The sequence below is a fragment of the Staurois parvus genome, unplaced genomic scaffold, assembly GCF_062004578.1.
Source record: "Staurois parvus isolate SC_StPar_1 unplaced genomic scaffold, SC_StPar_1.0 ptg000155l, whole genome shotgun sequence".
In the NCBI taxonomy this organism is placed as follows: Eukaryota; Metazoa; Chordata; class Amphibia; order Anura; family Ranidae; genus Staurois; species Staurois parvus.
This window is the reverse complement of record NW_028317951.1, coordinates 28,654,459-28,681,871: the sequence shown is the minus strand read 5'-3', so window position 1 is coordinate 28,681,871 and position 27,413 is coordinate 28,654,459. Positions and strand designations below refer to the sequence as shown.

General features: G+C 40.8%; 1 protein-coding gene across 7 annotated transcripts in view; it reads left to right on the top strand.

Moving 5' to 3' along the window:
- The window catches only part of MCF2L2 (MCF.2 cell line derived transforming sequence-like 2), a 371,113-nt gene extending 343,975 nt beyond the window's left edge, over positions 1 to 27,138 (top strand). For all 7 annotated transcript variants that reach the window (XM_089675584.1, XM_089675583.1, XM_089675586.1 and 4 more), the window contains 4 exons: positions 3,720 to 3,835; positions 3,969 to 4,081; positions 8,400 to 8,500; positions 24,325 to 27,138. In XM_089675584.1, the coding sequence (XP_089531710.1) occupies positions 3,720 to 3,835; positions 3,969 to 4,081; positions 8,400 to 8,500; positions 24,325 to 24,428 (434 nt within the window). In that variant the 3' untranslated portion in view covers positions 24,429 to 27,138. The remainder of the gene's footprint in view (positions 1 to 3,719; positions 3,836 to 3,968; positions 4,082 to 8,399; positions 8,501 to 24,324) is intronic.
- The last annotated feature ends 275 nt before the right edge of the window (positions 27,139 to 27,413 follow it).

The following is a 27,413-nucleotide window of genomic DNA, read 5'->3' as shown; positions in this document are numbered from 1 at the left end:
TACAAAAACTGTAGTTGTTGACTTTTAAAAAACAGCCACTTACCTGTCCCGAGGTGTATCCCCCGCAGCCCGTTCCAGGTGCCGGCATCTTCAGTGTGGGCACCCGGCTGTGATAGCTTGCTGCTTCACAGCCGGGTACCCACTGCGCATGCACGAGTAGCGCTGCGCTTCATAAATGGTCTTGTAGTCTTCTGGGACCTGTCACATGTCCCAAAAGACTACAGGGAGGGAGGACACCTTCCGCTTCCGGTCGCTTAGGCAATCGGACCAAAAGTGGGAGCGAGTACCTGTCAGATTCGGGTACCTGATCACCCCCCTGCCTCCAAAAGTGCCAATCCTTAATGGGGAGCGGGGGAGCAGTCCTTAAAGCGGAACTTCCCCTTTTTGGTGGAACTCCACTTTAAGACCATGACTTTTGGCCTATTGGCGTAGATGAGGGTGACATCGTTCAGTGTTCTTGCAGGATCTTTGAAAAGCTGACAATTTCATATTTTGTGAAAAGGCATTCCTGCACAGTGCTGGAGTGAAGTGTCACAAAACTGACTCTTTATCTTTCATTGAGAGATATAGGAATTAAGAAATTCTTAAACAGTTTGGTATACTGCCACCTACACGAGGTTGGAACATTAAATGGCAGACAGAAATTGTTAAGCCAGCCCCTGATATCCTGCCTTTAAACATCATGCCTAATTTTTTTGCTAGTGTCCTAAAAACTTGGATGCCTTTTCTTAAAGTGGTAGTAAAGTCCTATTGTTAATGTTTTACATACAGGTAAGCCTATAATAAGGCCAACCTGTAGGTACTATAAATATCTCCTAAACATGCACTATTTAAGAGATATTTACTTGTGCAGCAGCTGGTGCATGCGCTCTAAAGAAATAGCATACCCATGCCATTCCTTCAGAGCTCTGTGCTGTAAACAGTGACTCCTAGACTGACGTCTAGGATTGGAGCCCATGAACCCGGAGAGAAGACTGAGTAAAGATGGAAGCCCTGTTGGCGGTGACACAATGAGAATATTGTACGAATGATCGTTCTTTTTTTTTTGCTTGCTAGTCTCCATATCCAAAATGAAGAGGTTACTAAAGTTATGAAAATTCTCGTACGACAGAATAAAAATTTGGAAGCGATGTAATGTTTTGTATTGTATTTTCAGGCAAAAACTGGACTGATTAAATAAAAATTGTACGATCTGTTATCATACGAGAAAAATTTTTGTGCTTGTCCCTTCAAATAATTTCAGGCAATAGCTATGTACTAATGATCAGATTATCGTACGATTGCTTTGAAAGCAGTATTTTTCGTACAATTTTCTGATTGTGTATACAAGGCTTTAGGGAGGTCCTATTGTGCTTGCACATCCAGCCTCCCTCTAATATTTGGGGTGGTCTTTAGAGTGGAACGCACATCTTATGGACAATACACTTTATACAATGTAACTGTACACTTTGAGTGTCAAATGATGTTGCCAACCAAAGTCATTGTTGCATGTGTGATCTCAAAGTGTTTTATATGTCTACAATTATTAGTGCATGCTTTTACTTACATTTTGTTATTGACTGTATTATTGTTCTGTGTCTAATATTGTTACACTGCAATTAAAAAAAGACTTGCGTGCCTTTTAAGTTATCCTATGCATGTATACCTTAGACACTGTATAATTATGTATTATGGCTATGATTTATTTTCCATCTATGTCAGTATTCTTGAATAGCATTATATCTCCGCTCAGTCAGCTCAAAGTGATCACTCATACTGTATATGGTTATCTTCATGCGTACTATAAAAATGTGTATATGTACAGCTGGTATTTTTTTTTTCTAAATCCATCCAGTTTTTGAAATAAGCATTCTATGCTAAGAAAACAAGCCATAGATATTAGTGGTTCAATAGCAATGCAATAAAAAGACGGAATAGCAGGCTTATTAAAAAATGTTCACTGAGGAGATGTTAGAAAGCATTAAAGCTAAACTCCAGGCTGATATAAAAACATCAATAATAAATATATGTGTGGGGTTTTTTTATGTAACTAGTGGAAGAACCTTGTGCCTAGTGGAAGCTATTAGCGGAAGTTATTTTAATACTAACATGTAGTCCCCTGCACAGCAATACTGAGGGAGGGAGGGGCAGTACTAGCAGTCAGGTGCTGAACAAAATATTTTTAAAGCAGGAAGGGAGCAGAAGGATGATCTCATCAGTGTTCTGCTGCCCTTTCATTGTCCACTGAGCAGGGTGGAAGTTTCTTGATCAAGCAGTGCTGCTGCAATATAATTTGAGGTCTGAGCTGTAGCTGATAAGGATGCATGGATTACAAAAGCTGCAAACATTGCAAATCTTATGTTGGGTAAAACGGTTCCCACATATTTATTTATTTCAGGTACTGATATAGTGCCGTCAATTTACGTAACACTTTTACATATATATTGTACATTCACATCAGTCCCTAACCCTCAAAGGGTGTACAATCTAAGGTCCCTAACTTACATTCATACATACACATACTAGGGACAATTTAGACAGGATCCAATTAACCTACCGGCATGTCTTTGGAGTGTGGGAGGAAACTGGAGTACCTGGAGGAAACCCACGCAGGCACAGGGAGAACATGCAAACTCCAGGCAGGTGGTGTCAAGGTTGGGATTCCAGCCAACAACCCTAGTACTGTCAGGCAGAAGTGCTAACCATGTAGCTACTGTGCTGCCCCACATATGTATTTTAGCTGTGCATTTACCAGTGTACCTGGGGATTGGCATTTAAAGGCCCAACTGAAAATTTGGGTTGCAATTTAGAGTCCAAAGCAATAGGAAATGGAAATGTTGCCATCAGACTGAATTTGAAATCTAATATTCAGTTAGTTATCATAAAAATGCCTTAGCTTTTCCTTTCTAACAGGTTTTTATGGACAAGCTTAATTATGTTGAATTTATCACCTATTTACTGTTTCAACATGAAGCTATGATTAACCTATAGAAATTTCTAATGATGGACAGGCCTAAAGACAGTGGGAAAGAAATACATTCTCTCAATCACATGTATACATCTCTCAGTCACACGCATCTCCTGTTTAGAGGAGCATCCCTCCATTGATGTGGTGCCATTGTGGATTTTAATGATTTCATATGTACAAGTTAAGCTGGGTATACACTAGTAAAATTTAGAACAAAAATTAATGCAAAATTCTTTGGAAACTTTGTACCACAATTCTCAGAATGTTCGAATCCCACTCAAAAGTCATTCAAGATTTTGCTTGCTGTTAACATTTGATTTTGGAATGTGTGGACTTTACCAAACGAAAATGACATATAGTGTTAGAAGTTCATACAAGAGAGACATTTTCCACCCTGCTCCTTTATGTTTTTGTCATCACTGTCAAAAACGAACATCGATTTGACCCCAGTAATGATTAAAAAAAAAAAACATTCTTTCAACATTCTTGCAACATAAAATGTTGAACAAATTATTTTAATGTATACCCAGTTTAAGACTGTAATTGTCTATTTCAGTATGCATTTACTGTACACGTAGTCTTTGAAGGCATACTTGCTAAAAGCAATGTCAATATTTCCTCAGTTTCCTCATTTCGTTTAACAGACTCATACATTTCTACAAAAAGTCTTTTTAACATAACTGTCATACATTTCTCTTCTTACATCAGTCACATTATCAGCATAATCTATGCTATGGTCAGGAAATTTTATCATTTCTTCATCTTCTTAAAGGTTGGCCAAGACATCTGAATTCCTTAGAAACATATGAAGATTTTTCTGCCATTCCATCCAGCAATGATGAACTTTCAAATTCTTCTGATATTGAAGAAGAAACCACTAACTCCAAAGTAATTATTTGTAATGTATATCCATTCCTACCTTTTTTCTTTTTTTTTTAGGAGAAATGGCTTTTGTTTTTGTTTTTTGTTGTTGTTTTTGCTTTATCCATCCACATTCATTCTTGCTTATTTACTGTTTCAGGGTTCAAAGCTTTTCTCAGTGGGAAGCAGTTTTGAAACATGCTCACCTAGCATGTTCTCCCTCAAAGAAGGGGATGTAGTATATTTCATACAGTGTGGAGAGAACGGACAGTGGTGAGTTTTACAGTAATGTGCAGCACTTAATGTAACACAGCTGCAATATCTTTTTTTTTGGTATTTATCCAATAGTTATTTTGAGAAAATAGTGTGAGAAAAAACTGTGGGAAATGTCATTATTTTAAAGCTATGTATTTTGTGGTCTTGGTTTTCTAGCATTAATGAAAATGTTCATTCTTCTACATGCAAAATTGATACCTCCTGTGCTGCTATAATCCCTAAACCATCAGAATCAAAGTCTAGCAAGCCAACACTCTAATGTGATTCCCACATTTAAAAAACATGAATCCCTTTTATTGCTCCACTAAAAGGGATTTAAGTCTTCTACATGGACTATTCAAAAAACCTTAAAGGGACCATCCACTCAAACATATTATGGATGTTTATAGATATAGCCTGTTGAGTTTAGTCGGCGGCTTTTTTTTTGTCTAAGGGTCAACAGTGAGAATGCCACTGCCATAATTACTGACTTATCCACTTTGGGTATTCCCATCCACTTTTGTATATCCCAGCTACTGATATACAAGCTATCCTAGCTACTATACTGCTGCATTCTTTTTAATATAAAATAAATAAAACATCCAACAGGTATAGTGAGAAGCCTTCATAATGGCCAAAATATGTGTGCAGACCCAGAAGTGAGGAGATCTTCCTAATAAAATCCCCAAAAGGAACTAAATGCAGAGATCCCCCTTAGAGAATCCCCAGAACTCAAAGCAAACCTGTTTCAAGGAAAATATGAAGGCAGCTATTGCTTATCTTCCTCAAAAATGTCCTGTTTTTGGGTTCAATATACGATTTTCTCAGAAAGTATGCAAACTATGCAAAATGTGAGCACAAAGTCATAATTCCTGATCTACATACATGTAAGGTTAGTGAGCCAGAAAGTACTGAAGCTATTACATTGCATTTTGAAAAGGAGAGGTCACCAGTTGGCTTCTTTTATATTTTTTTCAGTAAAATTTCTTTTTTTAACAAAATAATTCAACTAAAGAAAAAAGCTCAAGTACTAAAAGACTTTATTAGTAAGGCAAAGATTCACATAGGTCACCCAACTCCGACTACTCTACACAGTGAAAGGACAAATACAGTTGCTGTGTGCTATTATATTTTCTACATGTTTTATGGATGTACTATATCCCTGCTGCTCCCCAGTGTACAGTACATGCAGCTTGAACACAGTGGGCCTTCCATAAAAAGCAGAAAATAAAACTGCATATATTGTTCTTAGTAACTAGTCAGATGTCAAACGATTATCTATTATTAACTGAAAGTTGAGTCTGGTTAGTTGCTATTACCAACATCTCCTCTTTCTCTTTCTCTCTTATTTCCTTACATGAAGTCTAATATTCAGTTTTCAAGACCAGATAGAGTGCAGATCCATAAGGTTTTATTCTAAAGGAAACCTCATTGCTCAGTTTACCTGTCCTGAATCAAAGCACTGATCCATCACTGGAGTCTTCCATCATCTGACTTCCAGGACCGATGCAAGTTCTAAGAAAGTGAACACCTGTCTAGCATTAAACATGTCTCATGTAGTGGTGCTCTGGCAGTGGTGGGCCATAAAACATGGCTGCAGGGTTGAATCAATTTTACCTGTTACTGAAATTACTTTTATGTGATTATTCTTTTCACAGATATTTTTGAGACTCACTGATAAGTCCAAAGTGTAGTCTTCTTATTACAAAATGTCACATTTTTTCATCATAAATCTAAAAAACAAAAAGGTGTAGTCCCCATTTAAAGATAGCAGGTGGATCACTCCTTTAGGTGGCTGTAGAGATGTCATGTAGATACATTCTGTTTTATAGGAGAACTAAAATGATTTCAGTTCCATTATTTATACATTTTAAAATGGATATTATATGTATTTACTGTATGTATATACACAGATACATACAGTATATACTATATTTTTGTTTTCAATATATGCACATCTTTGTTTTACAAATAAATATTTTATTCATGACAAAGGATCCCCAGAATATTATGAGTCAGCTAAAAAGGTGACACTGCATTAGCTGCCCACTTTGCGGCTTGCTTTGTCTGTATCTTAGATTGAAAGTTCAGATACATCCATCCAATAAAAGATGAGTAAGACTTCATGCACATTGAGTTTTTAAAAAAAGGGCCACTTTTACAGGTGCTTGGTATGTTTTTTTCTGCCTGTAAAAGCACCTCAATGTTAGCCTATACTTCAATGCACACACAGGCGTATTTGGAAGAGCAGCATTAAGGTTGCATTCACACCTGAGCAGAGCAATTTTCAGAAGCTTTTATACGTGCTTTATTGAGTGTTTTTAGAAGAGTATTACATGCATTTTACATGTGTGTTGAAGCTTGAGACTACATTCACACCTAAGCATTACGTTTTCAAGCGTTTTTTCCCAGCGTTTTGAGTGGGTTTTTTTTAGCAGAATTCCATACTTTTGCAGCTTTTGTCAGGCGTTTTTCAACTAAAAGGTGTGGAGTGCTGCTGAAAAAGGGGTGGAGAGCTGCTTGAACAGAAAACGCATGTTAAAACACTTGAAAAAACACTTAAAATGATGCTCGAAAACACTAATTTTGTGCTTTGCAAGGCGTTTCCATTGAAGACTATAAGGACAAAAATGCTCAGTTCTGCCTGAAAAGTGGCTCATGTACTCTTTTGAGCTACAGGCGTTTGGCTACAGGCATTATGCTCAAATGTGAACAAGGACTATTGAAAACAATGGGTTTTTGCTTGTTGAGAGTTATTGAGCTTTTGAAGCTACAAGGTACAAAATACTGTGTGAACAGGGCCTTGGGCATTTTGTTTTAGCGGACAGAAATCATTAGGGGAGGACATCAGCTAACATTAAGATTAAGTTAATAAAAATGCACAAATCAAGTGTTTTCAAGTGTTCCCATTGAAGTCAATGGGGCCCAAAATGCTCAATTCTGCCTGTAAAGTAGCTCATGTACATTTTTGAGTGACAGGTATTTTGCTACAAGCAACAGAACACTCAGATGTGAATAAGGGCTGTTGAAAACAATAGGTTTTGCTAGTTGAGCGGTTTTGCGCTTCGAGCTACCGGGCCTAAAGCTCGGTTCACACTAGCCAATTTCAAAGTCATGCAATTTTCAGTGCGACTTTGGAGTCCGATTTTGATACGACTTTTACACTTAGAAGCCATACCAAAAGTTGGATCAAAGTAGTTCAGGAACATTTTCTGAAGTTGCAGCGACTTTAGTAGTGTAATTTGGAATAGCCCTCATAGAGATATATGACATTTCACATGTCCTGCAATTTTGGGTCTCACAAGTTGGATCCCAAGTTGCAAGAGTGTGAACCGTGCCTTACAGGCTGAAAAAAAACACGTTACCAGTGCCTTTAGGAGAAGAGTTGAAAAACAGAAAAAATGTTTGATGTGCCCAGATATGTCCATGGTTTGGGCATTAATGCATTCCAGTGGCACAAATATATTAATATTTTGGCCAAAGGCATCCGTGAACGCTCAACCATGTGATGCACCTAGACACATGTGCAATACACAGCTTTAGGTGCATTTTTTAAGGTTCTTTTTCCTTTCCAGAGGAAAATGTGTTTAGAGGAAAGAATGAAAACACCCTATGTGCATGAGGCCTGATTCTCCTGTGTGTAAAATCAGCTTGAGTGTTTCTGCTCTGTAAACAGAAGGCATTTTATAACAAAAAAGATTGAGGCCTGCATAGTATTCAAGTATGCTATATTATATTTTTCCTTTTTTTGGAAAAATATATATTTAAATATATAAACTACTATGAATTGCTTAAAGTGGAGCTCCACCCAAAAGGGGAAGTTCTGCTTTAAGGCTTTGTCCCCCACTCCCCATTAAGGATTGGCACCTTTGGGGAGCGGGTACCTGAATTTGACAGGTACCATCTCCCACTTCTGCTGCGATTGCCTAAGGCGATCGGAAGCGGAAGTTGTCCTCCAACACTTCCCTCCCCGTAATCTTTGTGATAGGTCTCAGAAGCTTACGGGACCATTCACAAAGCACAGCGAAGCCACAAGCTGTCATAGCCGGTTGCCCACACTGAAGATGCTGCCGCCGAGGAGACAGGATGGTCGGTCAACCCGGCCAGTGTGAGGACATCGCAGGATCGAGGGACAGATGAGAATCTATTTTTTCAAAGTCAGCAGCTACAGTTTTTGTATTTTGTTTTTTCATTGCGACTGGACCTCCGCTTTAAGGTGATACAAGATATCATTGGAGAACTTGTTAGTTTCTTTTTGTCTGTCTAACTCTGTCTAACCTACAGTGACTGTTTATAATGACAGGTCTACAGAAAGTTTTACTCTTACTGTTTTTAGGTTAGTAAAGGATCCTATATCAAAAAGAAAAGCCTGGGTACCGTGTAATATATTGACACCAGCAGCATCTACTAATGTGTGCCAGAAGGACAACATCACAGGTAAATATGTACATATCAAAGAGCTGACTGCAGTCAATATTTTCCTGATTGTATGATTTCTGGATTTCTGGACAGGACCTACATGCACGTATTAATACAGCTGATGAAATAAAGCTCTTATATGGTGTGAGATAACTGTCTGTTAAAGGACCAATTAACTGTTAATGGAAATCAGATATATGGATAAATCTCCTGGAAAATACATGTTCCTTAAACAATTGTCACATTTGTATCTTAACAACATGTGTACCTTTGGTCATAGCTAACACTCCTATAGTCTCGCATTTTGTGGAATAATAGTAGGTCAGCTGATAGATTCCCCCCTCCCCCCAAGATTCAAGTGGTTGTAAACCTTTACATATACCCACTGGAGTGGCTAGCTTTAGGTGATACATGGAGAAGAAACAAATTCTCCTATATAGGTTGTACCTGTTTATCTGCAGCCCTCTCTTTTCTACATCCTTCTCAAACACACAGATCAAAGGCTTCTTCTCAGCTTCAGAAGGAAGGGGGGGGGGATCTGACATCACGCACTGCACAGTATAGAGTACAGAGCGAAGTGTAATCTGAGACCCGAGTGCAGGGAGTGGACTCACTCCCCTCTCTACAATCTCATAAGGAAACATGCACAGCTGAAGCTGTCAGTCACCTTCTGTTCACTGAAGGTGGGGTGGGGCCCTTTTTCAAGATTGCCTGATCTCAAGTTACTGTCAGAAATGACTCATGCAGATAGCAGAGGAAAGAGAGATCAGAGAGGAGCCACACTAGGTGCTTTTGATTGAGGCAAGTACACACTAGATATGCTTTGTTTATTTTTTAATTTCATAGGTTTACAACCATTTTAACTCATAGACAATGTCACAGAAATCATTTGATACCAGAGGGCACCGTAAAGGAAGCTTGTCCAGGTGATGATGGAGGTTGACCCACAACCCAACATAACAGCAGCCAACTGTTATTTTCAGAAGTGTTGCAAATCACAAGGTTGTGGGGTTGTCTGTTTCCATTTTATTTAGAAAAGGTAATCTGCCTTTAAAGTACAACTAAAGGCAAAACATTTTTTTGTTTTGGATAGAGTGGAGAGGAACTAGAACACCTATCAGGTTTTTATTGCTGTCTGTGTCCGATGATTAACCATCTTTATTTGTCTGGTTTACCATCATCATCAAAAGTGAAAGTAAAAGGAAATCCAAAATTTTGGGTTGTCTCCAAGACAGGGGAAATCTTCCAATGGGGACACTAGTACTGGTAACCCAGGGGACAATCAGGGATTCCCTCACTTTTGAGGGATTTCAGCTCACTTCCAGTTATGGCTATGGGACAGGAAGTGGAAGGAAATCTCCACAATGGGACACTGCCTTTAGTTCTACTTTAAGCTTAATGGCAGATTATTGGTTTAAAATGAATCTAGCCTTGTCCGCCTGGTGCCGTCGAAGATAAAAATCAGATGTACAGTATTTTTCCCACCCAGGGTCAACTACTGCTGTATACAGCAGCTCGTAAAAATAAATTGGAAGAAGCAGAAGTACCAAAGTTTATGCCAGTACTAGGGATGGGCTTCATGTTCGAGTCAAACCTAAGTTCGACTCGAACATGGGCTGTTTGTGTGTTGGGCGAACACACGAACGGTACGGGCGTGCAACGGGCTGTTCGCCCACCGCACCCCACAATGCCCTGTGCCCTGACAGTGCATTGTGATTGGTCAAAGCAATGCATCTGACCACAGGTCAGGTGCAATGCTTTGACCAATCACAGCACGTGATGATGTCACAAGGGCGTGCAGTGAACCCCACCTCCTTGTGACATCATGACAGTATTTAAGAACTGTCATTGGGGCGCAGCTCTCAGATGGTGGGAGCTGGCATCGCGAGCGGAGTGCTTTTTTTTTTTTTCGGGTAGCAGCGGCGGTGGGCATCCTGATTGATGTTGGATCTACTTTGGGGGACATTTTTTTTTACTTTTATTTTCAATAAAGGACTTGTCAAAGACTGTCTCTTGTATTTTTTTTTTTTTTACACTACACTTTTTTTGTGAATGGGTAGCGGTACCATGTACCCCATACTCATTTAGAAAGGGGGGCCAGGATCTGGGGGCCCCCTTGTTAAAGGTGGCTTCCAGATTCCGATAAGCCCCCCACCAGCAGACCCCCACAACCACAAGTCATGGTTGTGGCGAAGATGCCCTCGTCCCCATCAACATGGGGACAAGGTTCTTTGGGGGGACATGTGGCCTGGTATTGGTCAGGAGGGGATGGCGCTCACTTGTCCCCCCCATTTCCTGACCTGCCGGGCTGCATGCTCAGATATGGGTCTGGTATGGATTTTGGGGAGGACCTCCATGTCGTTTGTTTTTTATTTTGGCATTGGGGTTCCCCTCAAAATCCCCACTGACAGCTGAAACCATAATGAATGTTTCACTACTAAAATACTGCATGACTTAATAATATAACTCATGCCGTATTTGAGTAACTGAGCGGTATCTTACCACATACTCAGATGCAGTAAGATACAGCTCAGTATATTGTTCAATTCGTGTTCAAAGTTCATGGTCGAACATTCTATGAGTTTGGATGTTCGACCGCGAACTGAACAGGGGAGTGTTCTGCCCATCACTAGCCAGTACTTGCAAAAGACGATACAGACAAGTACAGACATAGACATTTGTATGCACGTGAACACAAACTGTCTGCTTATGTAAGTACCAACATACACCCATCTACAGCTGCATCCTGTAATTGACTTGTTTGTGGCTGTATGCAGCAGTTGTTGCTACTGTATGGGGAAATACGCCCAATATTTACATTGTATGGCACCAGGCACCTGTGTGCATGAGTCCTAAAGGGGCTGTCTTACTTGCCGAAGGATTTGTACTTCTGTCCATTCAGTTCTGAAATTTACAGAGCTCTTCTGCCCTGTCTGCCAGAGAAGGGTATCTGTAGCACGTACAAGTCCCTTCCCCACTGTGACTGGACCATGAATTTGAAGCAGCAAACCAATAAGCTCATCTGTCTGTCACTCTGTTCCATCCTTCTATCAGCATACTCCTTGCACTGCAACACTTGTGTACAGCATCCTATAAATTTATGATTCTCCTTTCGCTCATTAGTACAGAGCTACATGCAATCAACCCTGTTTTCTTTCCAACTTCCCAGTGTAAAGTAACTTTTTTTCCCCATCATCCCTGTTATTTAATAGACATAAAGGGCTTGAGTGCAAAATCTGCTGCAGCTGTGCATGGTAGCCAATCAGCTTTTCACTTCAGCTTGTTCAATTAAAGTGATAATAAAGGTTTGTGTGTTTTTATAATACATATATCATACTTACCTGCTCTTCTCGGGCCCCCCACTGGTGCTCCAGGCCCCTCCCCCCTGTCTAGTGCCCCTATAGGAAGCAGCTTGCTATAGGAGCACCCGAGCAGGCTTGCTCCTGAGCCAATGCTCTGTGTGTCTATTTACACATGGAGCACGGCTCGGCCCCACTCTCACTGGCTGTGATTGACAGTAGCTGGAGCCAATGGCTACCGCTGCTGTCTCATCCAAATAGGAGGGAGAGACCTGGGAGAGCTGAGGCTCTTGTGCACATTGCCAGATCGAGATGGGGCTCAGGTAAGTTCTAGAGGGGCTGGAGGAGTCTGTTGCACACAGAAGATTTTTTACCTTCATGCATTCTGTGCATTGAGCCTTACAACCACTTTAAGCTTTGACAAAAAATCTGGAAGCTGATTGTTTTCTCTACAGAGCTGCACTAGGTTTTTCACGCTCCAGTTTTAGTAAGTCAACCCCAACGTCTGTTACAGACCCATGTTACAGGTTCTGATTCTTGCAGAACACTTTAAAAGGCAGTTGTAACTGCCTCTAGCAGTGTCACATAGCTTATAAATGTTCAGTGATGTCACTCCTGGCTGTGAAACAGCAGAACATCTTCTGAGTGCCAGATCAAAGAAGACTCCAATAAACTGAATGTGGAATATAACCATAATATTCAGCTTGACTCAATGTCTAGGAATGTCATGCCTATTCTTGCCTTGCTGCTTATCTAGAATTAAAGCAGAGTTCCAGCCGTTTTTGTGTTTATTAAAAGTCAGCAGCTACAAAAACTGTAGCTGCTGACTTTTAATAAACATACACTTACCTGTCCCAGGGTCTAGCGATGTTCTCACCCACACTGTCCCTTCTCCACTTCGCTCATCCATGGCGCCGGCATCTCAACTGTGGTCACCAGGCTGTGACAGCTTGTGGCTTCACAGCCTGGTGCCCACTGTGCCTCCTGATTGGTTTGGCGGTTTTCTGGGACCTGTGAAAGGTCCTAGCAGACTGCGGGAGGAAGGAGGGGGCCGAACTTCCGTCTCACTTCGCTGCAGTGAACTGAGCCAAAAGTGGGAGCGAGTACCTTTTAAAAACAGGTATCCGCTTCCCCCTTCCCCCCAAAAGGTGCCAAATATGGCAGTGGAGGGGAGGAGGAGGCAAATAAGTGGAGCTTCCACGTTTGAGTGGAACTCCGCTTTACGTAGGCTTTAACACGTCTGTTGCAAACATTAGTGTTACTATACGTGTTACAATCTGACTGTACAATCTTTGTATGTTTAATTTTAGATTTACCAGTAGTACGTAATATGAGGACCTAATAATTCTATCCAATAGAAGACAGAAAGTGCATCCCTCTAGCCTAATTCACTACTTAATTAGAATATTAAAATAATCTAGCAATTGCACAATTTTTTTTATTTTATTTGGCACTGGGGCCAGCAGCATGACAATGAGTGATGCATGGTCCTCCACCTCAGGGTTTCTGTCAGACAACAGGTAGATGGTAACCACACACGCTTGTCCTAATTCTATGCCACAGCTCCACACTGACAACAGCCACAGCGCAGCTGGGGTATGTACTGCCCACTTCCTTACAGGAAAACAAGAGCATCAGCTACTATAACTACATGATGTATTTTTGGGGCACCAAGACTATTGGTCCATTTACACAAAACTATTTTATACCACAAGCAGGAATCTGTACTCCCAGTCAATGTCCCCTTGTACTAAAACAAACTGCCTTTTTTGAAAAACTACAAAAAGCCATCAGTTTTCAAAGTTGAGTAGACAGTCTGGGATTTTTGCAGTCTGAGCAAACCTGTGTTACGCATACAGTGCTGCCTAGGATGACCAGAAGCTCTGAAAGCAAAAAAACCTGCATTACTAAGAAAACTATAGAAATCCCTCTTACTGCAAAAGGGATCTGTAAGTAGAGCCTACGAATCTGAAGTCTGCTTCTGTACATCTGGTGTGAGCTATTCTTGCTTGGAAATGTCACAGGGGAATAATGGTCAGTGTTAACAATGCTGCAAATCCTATTTTAGTGATACATATTTTTTATGCTATCCATAATCAAAAAAATGATACCAAAAAAAACTACTTTAATCAGTGTTAGTATAACAAAATATTGATACTGTAAATAAAAAGTATAAAAGTTGTCCTTTTTAAAATGACACTAAAATTGGGATTCTGGTACAAATTATTGTATAGATATTTACAAGTGAACAAGGAAGGCCTCATTCACATAGGCGTTCTTAAGCGCACACCCATGTGATGCACAGATGTTCCATGTATCCATGTGCAGACTACACCCGAATTGACATCCATGTGGATGGGTGCAGACAGTGTGAGTTTAGGGACACAAACCGAAAAAAACCCTTAAAACATGTAAATATTATTGGTTAGAAAATACAAAAATTATTGTTTTAGCTAAGGGCAGAATTATATTAGTTAAGGGGAGATAGGGAAGAATCAGCGGGATAACAATACCCATAGCAGCCCATGCTGAAACCATTAGGGGGGCACTACTCCTCCCACAGAAACTAATGATGGGACATTGGTTTTTCTACTGACATCAATGATGGGGCATTATTCTTTCCATTGATATCAATAATGGGCCATTGTGCCTGCCATTGACACCAACAAATGGAGCACTGTGCCTTCCACGGACACCAACAATGGAGCATTATTCCTTCCAATGATACCAACAATGTGGAACAATTTCACCCACAAGTACCAATGATGGGGCACTATTCCTCCTACATCACTAATAAGGGAGCACTGTTCCTTCCACTGACACAAAAAATGAGGAACTCACTGATACCATTGAGGAGGCACTGTTCCTTTCAATGACACCAAGGATGGAGCATTATTCCTCTTTCTACTAACTACGGGCACTAGGTTTTTTTTTTTTTACTTCCACTGACCACCAACCCTGGGGTATTTTTTTTTCTCTAACTCGCCACTGAGCCAACAGTATTGTTTACTCCTACTGTCCATTGACACGGGGGGATGGGGGGGTTTCTACTCCCACTGGCCACAATCAGGCACCCTTAAAGTTTAATGGACAGTGAAAGTTTGAGGACCCCAGCTGTAATTAATATACATGGGTTGTGGTTCTGACACTTTCCAAATGACTTCTGAAATGTATTCCTCTGAAAGACTCAGTACACATGTAAACCATTAAGGGGGAAGTGGTGCAGCTACCTGAATATATGTGCAGTGTTCAGCTCACATTAATGGCTGCAAGGTCCTACGTTCCAGTAATACAAGCCCTTGATGCTCTTCCTGGTCTTATCTGAGTATATAAAGCAAACTTTTAGATTTAGCACAGTTGCAGTATTTGCAGGAGAGCATTGGTACGTCTAATTTGCTAGTTACTTTCATTTGTTGCCTGGAATTGCTCCTTAACTTGTTCACGCCGGCCACACGCAAATGTGCGGCCTCCGGCGTCTGGGCCTTGATGCCAAGCGGCCGCACATTTGCGTGCAATTAACAAAAAAATATGTGCTGAGAGCGCACGCCCTGCATGCTCCCAGCACACATGTCCAGTACTCATGGAAAGGTCCCGATCTCCTCTTTCGATCGGGACCTTTTCCGATCATGTGACCGCCGTGATGGCGAATCACGGTGATCACATGACCTTAAAATCCCCCCCCGCCTCCCGGCTTCTGCAGCCCTTAAAGGGCCGGGAGGCACCAGCGCCAAGGGGTCAAAGAGTAACTCCACTTTTGTTGAGAAAAAACCTTTCCCTCTGGGTGATCAGTGTACACTGCAGGGATTTTAACAAACGTTCTTGCAGATTACCTACATTTTGTTATTCTGAAGAAAGATCTGTTTGATTGTGTCCATGTGGAAAATGAAGTGATTTCATAATTATGAGTCAGCTGCAGCACCTGCAGGGCTCTAATGAGAAACATGACATTTTTGCTGCAGGGATGCCAAAAATCTGACTTGAATCTTAGGTCAGACTTCTGGAAAAGCCAATCACACAAGCAGGGAATTATGTTTCTGGGGGGGGAGAGTGTTCTGTGTACATTTTGTGTACAGAATACTTCCAGTAGCTATATTGCATTGCATGAAAATTACAGCGTTGCAGATTGAAAAGGAAAATTAATTTTTAATAACATTCAATTATAATATGACTTGTGTCGCAATTGTATATGCTGTAATATTTATTTTTTTGTATTTGTGATTTTTTCCTGGGAAAGTGTAGTTACCCTTCAAAGTTAAACTCCAGATAGACAGAACTATTTAGAATTTATATTCACAAATTGGGCACAGTCTACTTCTTATTTGTCTTTAATTTTCATCTTCTGTACCAGCTGTCATGGCAGCTAAAACCCAAAAGCTGCCAGTTTCCTTATATTCTGAATACCTATGACTCTTGGCCTGAGGAAATACTATGAGCACTGTCATTTCTCTGGGTGTAGTGCAGCCTCTTTTACTCACAGTGGAATATTGGAGAAAGGTATCACAGTATGAGAAAAAAAGAGATGAGCAGAGGCAGTGTGAGAAGCCTGCTGAATGTGGTTGCTTGAGATAATAAAAATTCAGATGTAAGCTAAATTGATTAGAATTTCTGACTAGCGTTGCGCAGTGTTTTCTTGACAGCACTGGGCCTGATTCGCATGGGCTGTGCACCCCAAGCAAAAGCGTATTTCTACAACAGGGATCACAAGTGTTTGTGAGTGGACCTGGATGCAAGCTGCCTGCGTCCTGGACCGCTCATCTGTTCCTAATCACATGCAACCCCAACAGCTGCGGCACCTGCATTTACTTGTACAGGCTTCCTGGCAACAGCTGATCACATACACCTGTGATCCCTACTTTTGATGCTCTAATGCAGGCCATAGACAGGGAGAAAACCGACCGTTTTTTTTTAGAAAAACAAAAAATCTGTCATTCAATCAGCCGACGTTACCACCATTGGTAAAAAAAAGTCGGCTGATTTTCGTCCCGTCTACGGCCGGCAATTATATAGAATATGCAGAAGAAGAAGAAATAGAATATGAATTAAAAGAAGAAATAGAATATGAAGAAGTGGAAGAAATAGAATATGAAGAAGAAATAGAATATGACTAAAAAGAAGAAATAGAATATGCAGAAGAAGAAGAAATAGAATATGAATAAAAAGAAGAAATAGAATATGCAGAAGAAGAAGAAACAGAATATGAATAAAAAGAAGAAATAGAATATGCAGAAGAAGAAGAAATAGAATATGAATAAGAAGAAGAAAAAAGTTGCAACATTGTATCTATTTGTATCCATTTCGGATACAGATGTTTCTATTCGGATACAAATAGATACAATGTTGCTATACTTTTAAATGTCAAATATAATATCGGACTGAAATTCTTTGTTTTCTTCTTCTTATTCATCTTCTATTTCTCCTTTTTCTTCTTCATATTCTATTTCTTCTACTTCTTCATATTCTATTTCTTCTATTTCTTCTTCATATTCTATTTCTTCTTCTCATTCATATTCTATTTTTTTCCTTTTCTTCTTTTACTTCTTCTTTCATGTCACTGCTCATGCACATTTTTTAAAATCGGAAAAAGATCGGCAGATTTGTCCATCATTGCCGTGAAAATCGGCAGAACGACAAATTTGGACGATTATTTTTAAGCAGGACTGATAATCCAAAAGGGCAAAAATCACTAAAAACGGCCGACCGATTACCGCACTAACGATCCGAAAATCAGCCGATTTTTTTTTCCGGCGGTTTTTCGGCTGTTTTTTCATTCCATCTATGGTTCTCATAAGGCTGGCCATACCCTATACAATTTTCTGTCAAATTTCCTTTAGATTTGCCTTCAACTATGTAGTGCAAGGGCCTGCCTAATTGGATATAACTGAAAGTGTTGTTTAGGTTTTATTATATGGTTTTTGAAAAATCTAAAGCAAAATTCTCAAGAAAATTGTATAATGTATGGCCAGCCTAATGCTTGGCGGTGCATGGCCCTAACTGACCGTAAATGAGGCCCTGTCACTTCATTATTTGAGTTTACTTGTTGCTTGGAGGTGCTATTTCTAAACAGAAGCAAAGTGTTGTCACACAGTTGAAGTGGATTATAGTTGCAGGTGTGTTAGGCTTGGCAGGCTTAGCTCAATTATACTTTTGCTGATGTGTGACAAGCTACAATTTGCCTGTTAATAGCAACCTCAAATAAAAAAATTGTTTTGCTCATCTGCTGGTATTCCCCACGTTTACACAGGGACCTAAGTGTCTTGTGTGACACTCAGTTTATCAGAGCATAGAATGAGTATACAGCGACATCTGCAGGTTTATGTTAAACTGGTTTCATCATGGTCAGCCCAACTGCAGGAATTAGACAAAATCCACCCTTGCAGTGCCCACCCTCCCAACTGCTCATTCAGACTAGGGGTGCAGGAATGAGGATTACTTACCTTATTCCTCACTCCAGCAAAGTTCCTTCATCAATGGGACAGGTTCTGTGAAGCTTCCACACTAAGGTACTCCAAACTGTGGTTGCCCTCCTGCCTTCTCCACATACAATGCAGGGTTAATAACCCTGAACAGGGACAGACTGACAACTCATGGGGCCCCCGGGCAATAGGGGATCATAGGGCCCCTGTGTCCTCACCCACACTCAAACCACACCCAAAAAAGCCTATGAAAGGTACTAGGGGCATCTCATGGGGCCCCCTACTGACCCTGGACCCTCGGGCAGTGCCCGAGAGCCCAAATGGTCAGTCCCACCTTGGCCCTGAATGGTATGGAATGTAACGAGGGACTGCCCATAGTCCAGAACATCAAAGAGAGAGTGCTAGAAATGGACAAAGCTGGGGTAAGGTAAGTAATAAAGCCTCTTTTGCTTCCCCTAGACCTAATGAAAATTTTAGGGATAGGTTCACCTTAAAAAAATAATACACATTTTTCAGGTAAAAAAATGTGCATTTTCTATTTTTTCTCTTAGGAGCATGGAAAGCATTGCACCCAGATGCAATGTCAGGCTCCTGCTGACTGTCAGTGTGGCTGTCTGCCCATACCTTTCATACAGGCAATCATTTTTTATATATATATATATATATATATGATTGTATAGAGGGTAAGAGGTTTCACCTTTAATGCCAGCAGCTAGACAACCAAGCGCTCACTTTTACCTCTTGTATTCATTAGTTCCAGGAAGAATCAATAACTTACAAGATGCCCACCAGTGCCATCTCATTTAATTGAGAACTACAAGCCATCAGCTGCAAAGGCTGTCGGTACTTGTTGTCTTTTCCTTCACAGAACTCTGAATGAATGATGCGCCCAGGTGGGAGAGCCCCTGGTGCTCTTTTCAAGTGGTGACAGCAGGTGTGGGCAAGGCTGCTGTTAGAAACCACGAGGCCCCATACAGCCAACCTGACAGGTTCCCCTCCCTCCCCCCAAAAACCCCCCACAGTTTACTATGCTTCAATTATGAATGAACACAGAATGATTGGCACCGATCACTCACTGTGTTAATGCTTCAATTATGAATGAACACAGTGAGTGATTGGTACCGATCGATCATTGTTTTAATTTAGGAAAGGAAGGGGCTGGTAAATGCAACATATTTACCAGCCCATTCCCCCACTCTCCATCCTGAAGGATCCTGTTGTGTGCTTGCAGTTACCAATGGGAAGAAGAGGAGGGAAGCTGGCAGCCCTGTAGGGATGGGGCACACAGCGGGACCTGGGCAGCAGAGGGAAACGTATGGTGCAAAGGGAGGGTGATGGGTTCTTCTCCTCTCCCACTGGTTTTCAGTGGCTGCAGAGAGCTATACAGGGGACTGTTTCCAGTAATTGCACCCCCCCCATGCCGATCATCTTTCCTGCCCACATCTGATTCACTCAGCTGCCTGGGCCCCCCTGATTGCCTGGGCCCCATACAGGAGGACTGGTGGTACCCCTTTATCCACGGCCCTGGGTGTGGGAAGAAGATACCCCGCCTGCTGTCACAAGGGGAAGGAGGGATTGGGTGGAGAGCTGTAGGAGCGGGCACATATTACATGTTCCACCCTAAAAACATGTAACATGATACCGAAGGTGAATTTATTCTTTGACCCTCACAATGCTAGAGGGCTCCACTACAATGGTAAATTTTGTCTAATTTCTGGAGTTGAGCTTTAATAAAATAACATACTGTACGTTGCTATTGAAATTAAGGTATGAATGCGTTTCTTGTCCCATATTCCCACTGAAAGATTACATAAACAACCTCTTTCAGCCTTACCTTTGTGAAAACATACAGCAATAAGTTTAGTCAGCCAATATAATTAGAAAATAGACATCTCTGAAAATGATTTTGGTTGGACTTTTGGGCGATATTCCCAGCTTGCTTGTTCCATGTGTGGAACTTTGTCCAGATTATCCCTTATTACAGCCATAGCTGGTCATTTTTGGCTTAAAGTGATTGTAAAACTTTCTTTTTTATTTAATTAAAATAACAAACATGTTATACTTATCTGCTCTGTGCAATGGTATTGAACAGAACGGCCTCAAACCTCCTCTTCTGGGGTCCCCCACTGACAGTCTTGGCTCGTTCTTTTCTTCAAGTGCCCCCATAGCAAACCACTTGCTGTGGGGACACTCATGAGGGCTCAGTCCTGAGCCAGGTTGTGTGCATCCATAGACACACACAGTTCGGCTTGACCCTACCCCCCCACAGGATTTGACTGAGAGCACCAGGGCCAATGGCTCCCACTGCTCTCAGGAAAGCCAAGAATACAGAAGGAGAGGAGAGCAGGTCTGCTGGTGGGGACAGATTGAGGGTGGTGTCAGGTAAGTGTTTAGGGGAGGGATGGTGAGGGGAGGCACAGACATATGAACACTTTTTTTCACATGAATGCAGAGAATGCATTCAGGTAAAAAAATGTTTTTGCCTTTAGAACTGCTTTAAAGTGGACTGTAATGTCTGCATATTGATTGTAATGACTGTAAAGTCTACATAAGTTCCCGTCACACGTCACAATATATAGCAACAGTGCCATTCCCCAAACAAGCCCTTTCATCATCAAAGCCCAATCAACTTTCACTTTAAATCAGCTAAATACATTCCAGGTACGTCAAAATAAAAAGGTATGCAAAGTCTTAGTAGGATGCCACTTTTGGAGTAGATTGCCCCGTGTTCTACAAGCAGAGGAAGCTTTTTCTCTGTATTCTGTCTCCCCGTCATCAACCAGACTGTAACATTCTAATTTTGTAGGAATTCAACAGGTGATAGGCAGCAGCATGAGGCTGATCTGTGTGAAACATCATTATTATTATTATTATATTATTATACAGGATTTATAAACCACCAACAGTTTGCTCAGCGCTTTACAATATAACGGGAGACAGTACAGCAACAATACAGTTCAATACAAGAGGGATAGGAGGGCCCTGCTCCTTGGAGCTTACAATCTAAGAGCTGTGTACACAAAGCCCAGAACAAAGACTGCATTGTATGTACCAGGATCTACAAAATGATGACAGCTAGGGCAATACAATTACATAACAAAATTCATGAAGAAAGTCCATGAATGTTGTTTAGTAATTGCATTGCTTCTAAGTGGAACACGGCACATTTTATAATTTTTTGGGGTCTCTGCATCACCACCTGGCAAGTACCCATATGTTCTTATTATATGACAGCTAGGGGGAGAAGTTTACTCTAGGAAGTAGATGCTGACCCTGAATGATGCTCGAGTCTACTCAAAACAGAAACATCTTTTAGTTTGACTGCCTTGTCAAGATTGTTAGCGTGTCAAGACACCTACAGTACACTTATACCTGTAAAAGCTACTAGTAGCATCTATTTATTAGGCATACATTGAGATAGAAAATATATTGAGCTATTAAAGGAAAAACTAAAACCACATACTTAAAGCTGAACTCCAGCTGTACCTTCAGTCTTGCACAGTTGTACAGAAGTTGCTCTTCTTTCCTGAAATTGCTTACCTTGTATACTATATGCTTCTCACATTGTGCATTAGAGGCTTCAGCAAATCAGAAAGAGCCAACTTCATTTCCTGGCTGGAGAAAGTCCAGCATGATCCAGCTCTTTCCTCCCAAGCGTGAATGTCTCTGGCCCATCCTTCCATTCATTGGATTTCAGTTTTTGTAATCATGGATGCTCTGCATCATATGTGGGCATTACCTAGAGTGGTCTCCATGCAAAAGCAGCCTCTTCCCCAGCATAGCTCCCAACTGTCCCTGATTCCGAGGGACTGTTCCTCAAAGTCCTTCTGTCCCTCCTTCCTCCTCATTTGTCCCTCCCTTTCATCCAACTTCTAAATTGTAAAAAGAAATAGTGTGGTAAAAAAGGACTTGTGGCTTTAACCAATCATTTTTTGCATATTAATTCTTCTTGTAAGGCCCCTTTCACATGGACGTTCCAATCTGGTCCGCCTGCCTGTTTTTCAGGCAAACCTGATAAGAACCACTATTCTCCTCTATGGAGCAATTGGGTCCGTTTACACCCACCAACATCCAATCCGACCTGCCAGAAAGAGACAGATGGGGATCCCCTTCTGTCCATTAGATTGGATCAGATTGGCAGTCTGATGGACATGGACAGGCGGTCCATTTCCATCCGACTGCCCATAGAGGACCTGTCATCAGTGGACAGATGTCCCGCTGAGCAAGCGGATCTGCTGATGGGTCTGCCTCTTGTGAAAGGGGCCTAAGGGGGTGTGGGGTGAGCCCTATGAATACATATTTTTGCTTATAGGTGTCCCTCATTCCCATCTTAGAAAGCTGGTAGTTATGCCCCATACTGACATCTACCCTCTAAGATATTGTGATATTTGCATAACTCCTCCCAAGAGTAAGTCCACTGCTTGTATCAGCTCCGAGGGCTGTTGAGAGGAGCATTAAAGTGGGGGGCTGTGATGTTTCCAAGAAGCTACTTAAAAAAAAAGAAGAGCAATAAAATGGTAATCAGCAATTTTTATTTTCTTTTTCAGGTTATGCTATGTGATTGAGAACATGTAACAAACATAATACAGGGGTTATCTGAATTTGTCTGCAAAAGTGGAAATACACTTTAACCTCTTCCCGTCCAGCCCATGTAGATAAACGTTCGTATGGGAGTGCTGCCGAAGCAGGTGGACGTCTTTAAACGTCTCCCCCGCATCCATTACCTGTGCGTGCTCCCTAGGAGCGCACGGCACCGCGATCAGTGCCCGCTGTGTCTGGAGGACACAGCGGAACACAGATCGCTGTATGGGACCTCTGTGTGAGGTCCCACTTCATGTGATCACTGATTGGCCAAATAGTGATCACATGAACAGTAGTAAACAAGATGTCATTTCCTGACATCAGTGCTTACTACTTGTGAAATCTGTGAATGATCACAGAGGTCACATGGTACAAGGCTATTCATAACAGCCTTGTAGCATGGGACAAGCTGTGACCAATCACAGCTCTCACAGTATTTCTCAATGCCTGCAGGAATGCAGCCAGAGAGAAGGAGAAATGGTTGCTTTTGCAGCCTTTATGGGTGTAAAAGCAATCAGTGTGAAAAAAAATAAATCTTCATCACCCCCCACAAGTAGTACAGTGTCACTATGGTGACACTGTACTGCTAGGGTGACAGTATATTAAAAAAACATAAATAATAATGTAAAAAAAAGAAAATTAAAATGTAAAAAACATTTTTGAACAATTATAATTTTGGTAATAAACTAATTTGGGATATTTTTTTTTTTACTAAAAAGATAGCTGAATACCTTTTGGTCAAGATTCATGAAGAAAGATTACTTATTTGTAAAATTGTATAAGAAAAGCACTTTATATCCACAATTTTTGGACTTTTTCATTTATATAGCAAAAAAATAAAAATCCCAGTGGTGAATAAATACCACCAAAATAAAGTTTTATCTGTCCCAAAAAAATGCATATGGGTCCAGTGTTGCATGACCGTGCAATTGTCATTCAAAATGTGATAGCACTGAAAGCTGAAAATTGGCCTGGACAGGCAGGGGGTGAAAGTGTCCGGACTTGAAGTGATTAAAGAGGAACTTCAGACAGTTCTGCAAAAATTAAAAGTCAGCAGTTACAAAACCTGTAGCTGCTGACGTTTGATAAACAGACACTCACCTGTCCTGGGATCAAGAACTGTCCTCACAGGGCCAGTTCTTCACTGGTCTTTGGTTCCCAGGAGGCATGTTAACTGTGGGCAGCCGGCTGTGACAGCTTCAAAGCCCACTCCCACTGCACATGTTCACGTCGTGCTTTGCTTTGTGAAAGGTTCTGCAGCCTTCTGGGACCTGTGATGTGTCCCAGAAGGTAGCAGGCAGGGAAGGGGTGATGAGGACTTCCAGTGGAATCACTGGGGTGATCTGACCAGAAGTGGGAGCAGGTAGCTGTCAAAACCAGGCACTAACCCAAAGAAAACTATATTCCAAATATAACAGAGGAAGGGAGGGGGGAGGAGGAAAAGCAGAACATCCTCTCTTGGGTGAAGTTTCACTTAAAAAACAAATGACAATATGCAGAGCTATTGCCAGTTTCAAATAATAACAGAGTTTTATTTGATCTCCACAAGCTTACAGTGACACGTGCCAAATGTCAGCGGCATCCACCACCATGAAAGAGAAGCAGAATGAACACACAAGAAGTCTTGTAACAGAACAGAAGGCAGTAAGTTGAACTCTTGAAGCGGCTGATTTGAGTCATCAGTGGTTGTGGGCTGAGAAGTCCAGTCAGTGTTACCCAGCCTGAATCTACAAAATGACACATATGGCTTCTGGTTGATCCTGCGGAAAGGCATTGTGAAGATCTGCAGAGCGCGGTATTCCAAGAAGATGAAATACTTGTATGTGTTATTCTACCGTGACCTACATTAGGTCTACATCAGAGAGGAAAATGAACTATGCATTTGACTCTGTGCGGCGATGGTTTCACTGCAACTGAAGAACTCTCTTTTCCATCTTGTGATTGTTTCCTATTGACTTAATATCCTTCTTACTTGCTGAATGCACAGATGAAAGCTTTACTGGTTCCAGAAGCACTTTGCAAATAAATCTGTGCAACAAGATTGCTGTTTTCAGGTGTTGACATCTTCGTCTAGTTTGGGCTCAACTACACATGACATATTAATCACTTGTAAGCATGAGATTTAACCCCCTAGTTGGGTACTGTCCATATTTAAACCAGTGTACTGCATACTAGGTAACTGTCTGCAATGGGTTAAACCTCATGTTCACAGGGAATTAACATTTACAGAGCAGTTGAACCGTCGCACTATATTCAATGTGTAATGTACTAGCTCCTAACTTATTCTTTATTTTATGTCTTTGTACTCACACGGTAGTTTTTCCCTCTTTCCAGGAAACTTTACTGAATCTTATCTGAATTCAAGACATTGACTGTAGTATTGTGCTTGTCTTTTATAATTTCTCTTGAATGAATGATTTGCACTTTGAAATCACTAATTTATATGGATAAGGAAAGTACTGCTAACATAAAAGCCACATGATATGCATCTCTAGAGAAATATCACTTAGAACTATAAGGGGTCTTACTCATTAAAAAGTTTGCTAATCATCACAATCATTCGCCAAGCCATTATGAAATCCAACTATATTTTGCTTAATACAGTGATTTCCTATGATTGTGAGCTCCATCTAGCAGCCGTGATACTGTATTTCCCTGACTAAGATACTTCAGAAAAAATAATACACTATGACCACTAGACGAAGCTGATAATCATAGGGAATCGACATATTAGGCAAAAACGGTCTGAAATCGCAATAGCTGGGCGAATGCTTGCAAATTTCATCCAGCTAATTTTTTATAAATAGATTTCTAAGAGTCAAGCAAGCATATTCACTAGGGTTAAAGTAAAAGGTGCAAAGTGTAGTAATCTATAGCATTCAGCCACAATTTACTCTATTGAAGCCAGAAAGTACAAGATAGTTTCTGACTGCTTGCCATTATTATGCAGTACATGTTACTACCTGCACTGATCTATTGAACAAGCCCAAAGATCTTCTGCTATGAAGAGTTCTACTTAGTCTGGTTACATTAATATTGAGATATTAAACAGAAACATTACAGTCTTACTGCCTTCCTATACTTTAGTATTATACCTTTTGTATACTTCAAACTACTTACAGCCAGTATTGTTCTAGATAACATAGTTGATCAGCTAAAAAAAATGATAATTGTGTGTTCCTCTTATATCTAGATACACTGTAAGATCTGCATTTGTCATAATTAGGCCACTGGAGGATATTATACTGTTGCTCCAGTATTGCATGCCAGTCCTATTGACCTCATTAGGGTCTCCCCTAACAAACAGACAAGCAGCAGTTGGAGTGGCCATCTTCAAGGCCCTGTGTAATTATGTGGCATCTGGAAACTGTAAAGTGAAGCCTTACACAAAGCCTGCAAATCAACATCTACCTAAAACAAAACTACTCATTTGTCACTATTATTTATCAAATATGAATGTTAAAAACCTGATTCATTTTACTTTTCATTGAATGCCCATTTTTGTATGATTTTCTTGTATCATTTTGTGCATGAGTTGTTACAGTATTTTCTAATTCAGATAGACATCAGCAGGCTATAATCGTTCTCTATGCCTTACCATAACAGAGCTGTCACCCTGTTGCATCTGTATTCCCCCAGTTGTTTTTTCTACAGTGGAAAATCCCTCAGGATGACGTGGCAATAAGGTGGGTATAAAACTGGCTAAATCACAAACTAGGGTAAGAAATGTGTGGACTAGAAAGCTGCTACAGATTGGATTATTCTATGAGCTCCATGGCTTTGATCTTGAAATAAATCACCTGTAAAGACCATCATCATCATTTTTTTGCTTTGTTTAATTAACCTGAAGTGACATAAAGCTCCCTCAGTACCATACGTTCAAAACTGCATTCTCTCTTAGCCCTGGTTCACATATATGCGGCCTTGCGGGCGCGAGAGCCCATTCATTTCAATGGACTCCCGTGCCCCGTGACATGCAGGGAAGAAGTCCCTGCACTTCATTGGAAACCACAGCCCACACGGGAACCTAGGTTCCAATTGCAGTTGTGATTTCCAGTGCGGGCAGTGTGCCATTAGAATTAACGGCACCCGCCCACGGGTCTGCATTCCTCTGTGCGGGTGGTGCAGCGGCACAGATTTTCGTGCAGATCCGCAGCGGCACAACCCGCACAGATGTGAACCAAGCCTGACCCAGTTTTACTACGCTTTATATAAAGAAACTGAAAATGTATGAAAATGAACGTTGCGTCTGAGTTTTTACAATGTACCATCCTGAAGTCACAGTTGTCAGAATTATATACTGTTCTATTTGCAATGTAAATATTTCTTTTTCACCTGAATAAATGATAAATGCTTCATTGTAGATGATGAGCCATGAGTTCTGCTTGGGTTTGAGTTGTACTGTGCAGAATCTGCAGCTTGCTGGGGTATACCATATTCACTGCAAGAATTTCCTCACTGCCTGAGGGACACTAAAAATAAAAAATAATCAGGGTTAAACGTGTTTAATTTTTGTAGTCCAGATCATAATGAAATAAATAATATACAAACACTATACATTTCTTTCAAGAGAACTCCAGACAAAACTTAGAAAAGGTTTCTATTTTAGTAGCTATTTTACTTTTTCCTGCTTATCCA